Raw genomic sequence first — 10,829 nt, forward strand, 5'->3', positions numbered from 1 at the left:
ATGGGTGTTGAGAGATGTATCCATAGATCTCTTCCTTTCGCTCTCAAAGTGCACCAGATTGATGCTTTTAACTTCAATATTTAAAAATAAATCTTCCCGGGGAAGCTTGCCCCCGGACCCCCCTATGTGACGTCCACACACCACCTATAAAAATAGCACTTTATCCCTGCTTACACCTATATGCCGTGAGCTGAATATCGAGCCTTCATTGTAACAGTCGCGGGTACGTTGTGTATTTGCGTGGGGATTGTTGCAGTAGAAAATTCCACTGTAGCGACCGGTACATTAATGGGAAACCCTAAATGTTTGAGCACCCTCTATGAAACGTCAAGCTACCCCACAGCACCCCCAAAATAAATCTCTGGCGCCGCCACTGAGCCTGATTATTCGTTTTGGGGGGGCCCGACTTTTTTTTTTCTCCAAAGGGGGGGCCTGACAGAAAAAGTTTGAGAACCACTGCTTTAGAGCAAGGGTGTCAAACTCAAGGCCCGGGGGCCAAATCCGGCCCGTGACTTCATTTGCTGAGGCCCCACAAGAGCTTGCAAAGAATAAAATATGTTTATTATACGGTTACATGCCGATTTACAGAAGCACGTTGCCCATAAACTACATGTCCCACAATGCATCTCAAATGTTACTTTTTTCCTTCAAAATATGCCTTTTTTATTATTATTTGCCTTTTCTCAGAATTTGCCTTTTTTCAAAATGTTACTTCTTTTTTTTTTAAATGTCACTTCCTTTTTTTCCAGAATATGTCTTTTCTTTTTAAATGATTTTGTGACATTCTCACTGAAAAGACTTGCAATTATTTGCCCTAGACTTCTTCTTTCAGACGTAGCTAATTATGAAGTTATTATTACCCTATCCGAAAATAATCCAATGCAGAAGCAATAATGTCATATAATACGTTATTTTATATATATTAAATATGTATATGTATTTTTATATAGTCTTAAAGTTACAACCGGCCCTTTGAATGCAACCATAATGTTAATGTGGCCCGCGATGAAATTGAGTTTGACACCCCTGCTTTAGAGGATGTGGGTGAAACGCAATATTCAACAACTTCACTAAAGATAAAACATGACTATTAACTTTAGTCCATGTTTTTTTGGAAACTGCTAACAGGAGTGAAAATTGATTAATGTCAAACTACTGGTTTCAAACACACTGAGTCAGACAGCATATTCAGGTTTCTCTCAGCCAGCTATGGGTGTATTCAGGTATCTTAAACATCACATGATTGGTACAACCAAATAGGGAGGATACTAGTTTGCATGTAAGCACACTTAAGAAAAAAAGTTTAGTGCCGTTACAGTCAATCAGCTTAGTTCTAAAAACATGGAGATGGTTGTTACCTGAGCGATTCGGCCATGCGTCGCAGGTCTTCATTCTGCTGCTTGAGCCGCTCCAGCTTGGCCAGGATCTTGGAGAGTTCCCTGCTGGAGCGCTCCGGGTGCTCGCTGTCCCTCACCAAGTGACCACCAATGTAGAATAGGAGCGTGCCCCAGGCCAACAGCACCAGGGTAATCCAACGCCATGAACCCGCCCAGGGCCGCATGGTGCAACCTCGCCCAACCAAAAGTGCGTCTTGGTGTGCCTGTACACCCACGACCCACTGGCCTGCCTGCCGGATGTGCAAACACACTCTGCGCCCCGTCACCACAAGTGCCACAGCGCCAAACTTGGCATCTGCATGGTCGCAGGGGTGGTGTACAGTAAATGACAGATGTGAGGGAGATAGTTGTTTTGTGCCTCAGGAGTGTGTTAGAAAAGGCAGCAGGTGTTTGTCCAGTAATCAACCAGCTTTTCTGGCATGTGCTAAAGCATGGCTAGCATGCTCCGAAGTCTCTGTTTTGACGGTGATGTCTCCTCCCCTCCACCCAGCTCCGTGTTGACCAGCTAGTCCCACGCCGCTTTGCTGTTTCTCTCCAGTCCCACAGGTTTCTCCTATTGGGGTTGTGTCCTGTAAAGAATACATAAAGACATGAGGGTTAGTTAGTTGAGTTGTCTTTCGCTCCACAGCAAAGAGTTTTGTTTTGCAAATACTTTATGTGCTTGTTATTCTAACAGAAGCAAATGAAAGTCATCGAAAAAGCCAGGGCAGCAATCCAGCTTGACAGATATCCTCCTGGAGAGCAAAGTATTAGACATGCCTCATATAACGCCATTCAGACACAGAGCAGCGCACAGGGCAGACAGAGAGACAGTTGGAGCCAAGATGCTGCAGACCCGGCATAACCCTCTCTCAGCAGCCTACAGGATTGATCAGCATGACACTGCAATTTGCATCTCCACAGTGATGTGCAGTCCCTGAGCTGTGCTGCATTGCTGAGGAGGCAGGACAGGGATGTTCCACGCCCTGCACATTACAAACAAATTCATGTAGTCTTTCAAAAGTCTCACTTACATGCACGCCGAGACAAGCTATCACACATGCAAGATTACATCTCTTTCTTTTCTTAACACCCTATATACTGCATCGTCAACCACAGCCTACCACAACCCACATCCAATACTTTGTCCCTCACTGCGAGTTAAATCACGACTAAGCCCAGCGGTTAATGGATTTGTTTGGAGACGGATAGATCCCACAAAGTTCTCCCCGAGCATTTTCCTCCTTCCCAAAAGCCCGCTGCCATGCCCGTAGCCTCCGTGACAGACTGCAACATTGTCAAGGTGATACAGTGAGCTTAATGGAGCAGAGGGAACGGAAAATTCCCTGGATCATCACTTCCCTTCATCCCAAAGCAGCGGGGGAGATGAGATGGACGCGTGGCAGGTTTATGAAGCAACCTTCGCTGTCAACTCCCCAACAAAGCCCCGCCACGCAACTGAGACTAGTCGTGTGATGGGATGAAGACTGGCAGGTGTGTCTTTGTGCACAAAATCTAAGTCTGTGTGTATGTGTGCTATCATCTCTGAGTGTGTACCACCGAAACGCTGGAATAACGCCAAGCATCTTAAGACTTCATGTGATTGGCGGCGGGGTGCAGATGATTGACATGTCGCAGTATCTCTGGTGCCTTCGCTAGTGACGCTCGAGACAGAGGAAAGCGTTCCTGCTGGGGTTCGCCTGGCAGCACAGAAGTACCGGTAGGTTAAGAGACTGTTCGGAAACTGCCCAGAATTGAGCAGCTGAGATCAGTGAAACAATGAGGTGCAATCTATTCTTCATTTCTTTTTTGATTGATGTGGATTATTGAAACGTAGGCAGACGTTCCTTCCTGGCTGGTGCTCCTGTTGTGACTAACCTAGGCTGACACAAGGGTGGCCCCTCTATGTATGCAGTAAAAGATGTGCTGAGCTGTGTTTTATTATGGAAAATAAGAGCTGCGAGAGGGTAGCACTCCACCAGCTAATGCGCGACTGGGACTTTACTAAAAGGCAGCCTGCAAAAACCCATGTCACTGTGTTTGAGGAGCCATAATGAGGTTTGTGCTCAGTAGACTAAAACTGATAAATATAAAACTGTTGGATGTGGCAGGCAACTGCTGCCAAATGAGATATGTGACATTTGTTGAGATAACACTTCAAGCTAGTTGTTCGGCTTATACTGGAAAGTCAAGCTTAGCTAGTAATGTCTTTCTGGCCTACTAACGGAGCGTTGGGGAACTGAAAGTTATCTTCTTGCAGTTAATGGTATTCATGGGATACTAAGGACATGATATCAAAGCAGATAACAGAGAAGTAAAAGCTTAAATGTTCTGTACACACATGACTATAACAAATATAACAAATTCAGTCAGTGTTATTTTTGATAGTGTCAATGGAGCCTGTGGATACATTATTTGAGTGCATTTTTGAGAACCAAACAAAGGCATGGAATAAGAAGGAATTAAACAAGCAATAGTGGTCTAATGGGACTTTCTATAGAGTTGCATTCACACTCAGGATATCTCACCCTCTGATGCTTTAACTTTGAACTATTCTGTTTTAATGTGTTCTATGCAAAACCCCTAACATTATGTAAGTGTAAGGTTACAGTGCTTGAGCGCCCCTTTAATATCCCCAGAAATGAGCATCATTTTACTAGGTTAAAAGACAAAGGTTAAGAGAGCATTTTCAAAAACACATGCGTCACACTTAAAGGTCATAGATATAGTTTTTTGATAGTTGAAAATGAGTTGAGTCTGCTTCCGTCACACACAACCAAGACACATTCTCCCTAATGATAAATGTAGATTGTCGAGCAGGATGTGAGCTCTGAGTAATGTGAGATTAGCTCAGTGTGTAGAGGTTAGCTAACAGATCCTGAGATCAACTGCTTGCTATTAAATACTTGAGGCACCAATAATCATAATTAAATATATGTGCTTTACCTCACAGGACTTGCAAGAGTATAGGTTAATTAAGCATTACATTCAAACAGAAATTAACCAACTGCATATTATGACAATTATCAAATCCAGTGAATAGCTGGAGAAAACGAGAGAAGGTTTTACAGTTGCTTTTCAACGAGCCCTTCAGCTCAGTCTTGGCTGTGACTAAATGGCAAACGATGAAAGAAGCACATTGGTGATCTCTCTTTTGATAGAATGCCTTGTTAAAGAGAAAGTTATACTATTCTGCACTTTATTCTACTGATGAAGATCTTGCGCTGCAGATTTTTGCATTTTATCAAACCTCTCACATTTGCCCTCGAGTCGCCACGAACAGGGGGCATCAATAATGAAAATTAGAATAATGTCAGTTAAATAAATAAGTAAAAGTTCCCTACTGGGGAAGTTGGACTGTGTGACAGATATGCTGACAGAGGGATTTTAGAGAAATGTCCTTTCTTCCTCCAAGTCCCTCCAACCTCCTCTTCCGAGTACATGATTTTGAGTTCTAAGCTACTCTGGACAATATTCAATGTTACCACTTTCTTTCGAATGAGCTCAAGTCCAACTTTATAAATTGTCCTACTTTGATCATAAATGGCCTGCTCCACTTACACTCTCAATCCCCAAATTATTCTTTCCCCACAATGCCCTTCACCTTGCTGCCACGGCAACAGAGGGGGCTGCTCAGGGTAAAGGCTGGGGTGGTGCATGTGGCTCAGCGGGGGGGGGGGGGGGGGGGGGGGGGACGACTGCCACGCCACCCTGTCACCACTCGGCCCCGTGCTGCAGCAAACATGCAGGAGCCCGAGGGGTCGGCAGAAATGACCTGTTTCCAGTCCTGCCGGTTAATCTTCAACGTGACTCAGGCCGCAGCAGAGGTCATCCATCAAGACTCCGCTCTCCCCGGGGCAATGAGCACCGGCATGAGGTCCACCGTTGAATAATACATGTAGCTTGGTTGAGGACGGCTTCTATTACACCAACACTTCTCAAGCTTGTGTGCTCATGTTCGCTACTCATCCATATTGGTGCAGGTGAGTGTGTTTGCGTGTGTTGCTTAGGGCAACCCTAAGGGGAATATGCAGCAAAATGTATGACATGTAAAGGCATGTAGTGCACTGGACAAAATAGGATGTGTTTGTCGGGAAAACAGACAGGTAGGAGAAGATCAGGCATAAATGCAAAGTAGCTTCAAAAGCGAGTTATACATCCATATCTTAACGATTGGACAGCAGCTATTTTTTTTTGGCCTTAGCTATAGAAACATGTGTTGAAATACATTTTCTATCCCAGCATATGACCAGTTTGAGTTGAAATGCCTGACTGCTAACATTAGCTAATGAGCACAACCGAGGACGCAGCTTGCAGGTGTTTTGGACAACCGAGGACACCATCAACCTAGATTCTGGCAGCAAATTCCTAACCATTATTTATCCAGGGATGGTTTGCTGAGCAGGCTGTACTACCAACAACCTTCTTTATAGCCATAAAGCTTCACTCGGATAGCCGCTTGGTGCGGACACAGTTTCCTTTAAGTGGCCACTGAGCAGCTTCTCCTGCTATTTTCTCAGCTGGTCCGGAGGGTCAATCCGGCGACCTTTTACCCAGTTACAAAGTAAGGGATAACATTAGTGTCAGGAAAGCAGGGGCTGACACATTTCAAATAGAAGTACCACAACCACAGACTGCAGATAACTGAATCAGGCTATGGCACATCAAAATGGATCATAATCTATTTATTCCAAAAATGCTGCAACAACAGGAACAAACAAACAAATGTTTCCTTTGAGGGTTATAACCTGAAATGTTTGCTCTCTTGTTTTCTGCGATTTGCAACAAAAACACTCCTATTCACTTTTGAGTGCGATTTTTTTTTTCTTCATCAATATGAATATCAGCAACTGTGTGACTCATTCAGCAGCAGAGTGCTCTCTCTCTCTCCCGGCGCTCCTTTTCTCTTCTCGGCTGGCTTGGAGCCGAGCTGCGGAGACACCCTTTAGCTTTTTTGGGGCATTTCATATGCTGTGTGCCCATGAGTGTGTGTGCTGGAGTCACCCAGCCAGGTCAGGTATGCCTGACTGCACACACATATATATAGACTCGCACACAACTACAGGAGAGTGGTGAATATTTCATGAGCTGCTGTTTACTTCACAGCATTTCTAAGCCGAATGTGGAGGAGTCCATTAACTTAGACCAAATGGCGTGGGGAAAAGGACAAACACAGATAGAGTAAAGACGCCCAGAGTAAATGCACTGGGTTTTAATGCACAAGGAGAGGCCCAAAGCTAACACGGAAGCCATGCACTCAGAATTGTTCGTGGGAGTATGAGGCTTTTAACAACTTGCTAAGGAAGATAGCTCTAACAATTAAGACAAATGACATATAATGAGTTAAAAGATATCTTTAAATGTGACTGTTTTTTGGCAATCAATTAAGTTAAAGTTACTGTTTGTGTTCAGTGCAGGATCCTTCATTCATCATTGAGGGCGAAAAACCAGCCTTGTATAGTCCGGTTGAGTCGAACCCTGGTGCGTTTTAGACCATAGGTTTAGACGCTTGGTGCGGTTCGTTTGGGTCGGTGTGAACGCAGTCCGAGACCTCTGAAGTGAACTAAACAACCGGACTCTGGGCCGCCTAAAAGAGGTGGTCTCGGAGCGCTTGCTAGTGAACTCTGGAGCGGTTCATCGCTGGTGTGAACGCAGTCCGCACCAAAACATAGATTTTGTTTAGTTAAAGAGTGAAGCAGAATGAAGTGTTGAACAGTGTCGTAACAGTAAAAATGCTCCGTCAACTATACATAAAAGTCAGAGCCACCTGTCGTCGGTGAAACGCCCCTCCTTACTGCAGAACGTCTCTCATTATGTGTTATCATTTTTTTAACGGACGTTGTCTGATTATATCATCAGCGGGCCGCTATGTCTGTTGATCTCCAGATTAACAGCAACATGAGAATAACCTGCCAAAAGTGCCGATGCTCCATGGCGGAGGCTCCGGTAGAAATGGTCGGGATTTGCGTTTTTACCCCCTTAATGTCTGACCAATGGTTGAACAGCATTTCCTTGCACATGACTTGTGTTTAAAGTTTATAGTCCGTTTGAGTTTTGCCCGTGTGAACTTAAACCGAACCTTCTGTAAAATGTAACAATGTAACAAACTGTCGTCTGGTGCGCATCTGAAAACGGACTATTAGGTGTGAATGCGACCTTAGACAATTATGTTGTAAACGGACATAGAAAGAAGCAAGAAAAAGTGATAAATCCAAAGGGAGATATCTTCTTGGTAAGATTTTAGTGTCCGAACGACCATTTGAGGTGGTTTTACTGTTGGAACTTGCTGTAATGATTCACTATTTGTACTCCAAGTTATTTCTAAAAGGCCTGCTCTTGCGCTGACTATCTGAGCAGGACCTCCACTGTTGGGCTTTGAACGCCTCATCACAACTTTGGGATTAAAGGTCGCGGAGAAGTTCTCACCACGCCACCGCTGAGCCCACTGCAGCTTGGCATTCGGTATCAGAGCTGAGCACACAGCCACTCCTTCAAGGTTATCTCTGTGGAGAATTCGCTGACAGCAGGATACACGTGCACACACATTTACACATGCACGTGCGCTCACATGGTGACACAAAGGTAGGTAGCCATTCACACACAGTGACACACACACACCTCATTGCACCGCTGGGGGGGAGGTGTGTTTGTGCTGACGGTTTATGCAAACAAGTTTTTAATTGGGATGGAGAGACATGTGATTAGCAGTAAAACAAGTGGGGAGTCATTCCTCTGTTTTATTAGTTTTTATGCTCAAATAAAAACGTGGACATGGGCGGGGGACACACCTGCCAACCCAATCTGTCTCCTGACAGTGAAGGTGGATCTGGGAGCTCAGACGTGGTCAAGGACATCATTGTAAATTCAGTGTCAGTGAGGGTGATGAACTGGCTCTGTAATGGTGTGTGTGTGCGTGTGTGCGTGTGTGCGTGCGTGCGTGCGTGTGTGTGTGTGTGTTTGAGATAGTAGGAAAAAAGGCTAAAGTCAATGCCGCTCAAGCAGCGTCATGTATCATGCCTGGAGCAAAGAAGACATTGAAAAGTGTGTGCACGACTGTTTATTTGAAATGGTTGCAGTAGTAATCTTCTAACAGTACAGCAGTGTTGAGAAACACAATGCTCTGTGAAAACCAGGAAGGACTACGAAGAACCCTGACCACTATTATTTGCGAGAAACAGAAAGGGGGAAGTCCAATGTGTTCATTTACCTTACGCATGTATTTCTGCTTGAATCCATACACAGACACACAGACACACACTTCCTGTCTGTTCCGGTTTCTGTTCCTTGTAATGAGTCCCAATGACGGCTGACCTTTTACGGCCTGGGGTCTAAGCATAGACTGGGTCCAAGGGATGAGCTAGAGAGGTGGGGGCAGGGAGGGAAAGCGGATGGGCATTTGATGATCCCATACAGAGGTTGCCAACCTTTATCCAGTTACTTTAAAGTGGCCTAATGAGAGACGAAATACACAGGAGAATAGAGAGCAAAAAGAAGGGATAATAGAAGTAAACCAGGGGCCGGAGAGGGAGGGGTAGCAGGAGGAATAAATAGGAGTGGTAGAGAACACGGCTTCTGTTACACTGTGCCAAATTCTGTGATTTTATCATTTGAATATGTGTTGACGCATAATGTGATACGCCAGGATCCACTGAATATGAATTCCGCTCAGATTACAATCAGACCTTTGAAACAGGACTTGGAAGTGGCCAGTCTCACAGTGATTACAATTCTTTGTAATTTGGCTGCAATCCACAATGAGAGCAACACGATGCAAAGATGAAGATAAAGGGGGTTCTTTCAGTTAACACCTCTGAAACATATATATTTCCAGGTGTGGCTTAGCAGCTATGAGAACCAATTAAATACTTTTAAGTGGTCAACTATAAAAAAAAATCACACTTAAAACGGCCTTCAGTGTAACCAGAGATGGCAGGAAAGTAAAGGGCGGAAATCAGAAATGTCACAGCATTGAGAACAGACAGCGGGGGTGGGGTGGTCTGTCACAAATAACGACAGCAAGGCCCTGGCTTTTTGCTTCATGACAAGACTTTGAAAAGACTCTTTCTCAGCTGTGATTGACGGTATAATGCTGCAATGCGTGTCCTTTGGTTTTATTAGTGATAACGTAATGCTACAGTTTTATTGAAAAAAAGATTTTCTAAAAAGTGTGGCATGTTGTATGCATGTAAACAGACTATCTACCACACCAACAAATGAAATCATATTTAATATATTGTATTTTTTGGGTTTACAGAGAAGCAATGTGTCTGCAATTAGTTGACAGTCGCAGAGAAAGTCAGCAAAAAAAGGGTCCTAAACTCATATCTCTATCTGCCTATAAAAGCCAAGATTGACTAGTGTAGGGGGCTTGGTGGTCTCTAAAGCAATAAGTTACAATTGCAACACTATAAGCAGTGCACCACAGCCCTGAACTTCCTCACGCATCTTCTGCAACACAATTTACCGTCAGTGGTTAACTCATATTATATCCTGGCTCAGGGCAAAAAGTCCCCCCCACCCTCCCCCTCACCACAAGTCAGTGCACTCTCTAAGGCCGTGGCATTAAAGATAAAGCTACAACTTAAATAAAAAAGTAAAAAAGGGAAGGGGTGAAGTGGCAAAGGACATTCAGACAGTAGCAGTAAAGGAGGAAGACTATGAACAAGAAGAGCAACAATTAAACAGCACAGGCAGCAAAAACACCAAGAAAATAAAATACAGGAAGACGGAAGGGACAAATAAAAACAGCAGTGCGGTAGGAACAGTGGGAGCCAGCGAGGTGGTAATGGGAAGAAAGATGGCGGCTGTAGACACAATGACAGAAAGGGAGATGACAAGTGTTCCCTGAGGGTCCAGAGTCCTGACTAATACAGAGAAGGAGTTCTATAAACAGCAGTAACACACAGCTCCCACCAATTCATTGCTCTCTGCTACATTACCTCGCTCCTCTTATCTTCAACCCTTAGCTCCTTTGCTCCGTGACCTTAAATCCCTGCACTGTGAAAACACGTCAGCGGTGACAAAATGACATATCTATTTATACTCCGCTCTGCCTTAAAAACTGCAGGAAGCAGTTGTGTCTAAACAAATGCCTTCCTCTTGAAATAAAACCTGATTTAAATACATTATTGCTCGGGACACATTCAAATGTTTTAAATGGATGAATTCATTTTTGGACAGCTCTGCAGATATTAAACATTGCCTGGTTGTTCAGTGGTAGTTTGGATCACCTCCAAATCACACCTTCCAGGCTTTTATGTGCCGACTTCACCCTCCACGTTTGCTCTTCCCTTTGAGTTTCCTCCAGGTGCTCCAGCTTCCTCCCACACTCCAAAGACGTGCATGCGAGATGAAATGAAAACTCGAAATTGCCCACAGCTGCATGCATTGGACTGCCTGTATTGGCCCTGTGATGGACTGACGACTGGCATGAATAAATGTTAAAGCGGCTAC

The 10,829-nt window shown here is 44.3% G+C and overlaps 1 protein-coding gene across 1 annotated transcript in view; it reads right to left on the reverse strand.

Annotated features, from left to right (window-relative positions):
• The window catches only part of fut8b (fucosyltransferase 8b (alpha (1,6) fucosyltransferase)), a 96,031-nt gene that overhangs the window by 38,552 nt on the left and 46,650 nt on the right, over window positions 1-10,829 (reverse strand). The window contains exon 2 of the mRNA XM_079641886.1: window positions 1,359-1,966. Within this exon, the coding sequence (XP_079498012.1) occupies window positions 1,359-1,561 (203 nt within the window). The 5' untranslated portion in view covers window positions 1,562-1,966. The remainder of the gene's footprint in view (window positions 1-1,358; window positions 1,967-10,829) is intronic.

The sequence above is a fragment of the Notothenia rossii genome (genome assembly GCF_949606895.1).
Source record: "Notothenia rossii genome assembly, chromosome: 8".
Taxonomy (NCBI): domain Eukaryota; kingdom Metazoa; phylum Chordata; class Actinopteri; order Perciformes; family Nototheniidae; genus Notothenia; species Notothenia rossii.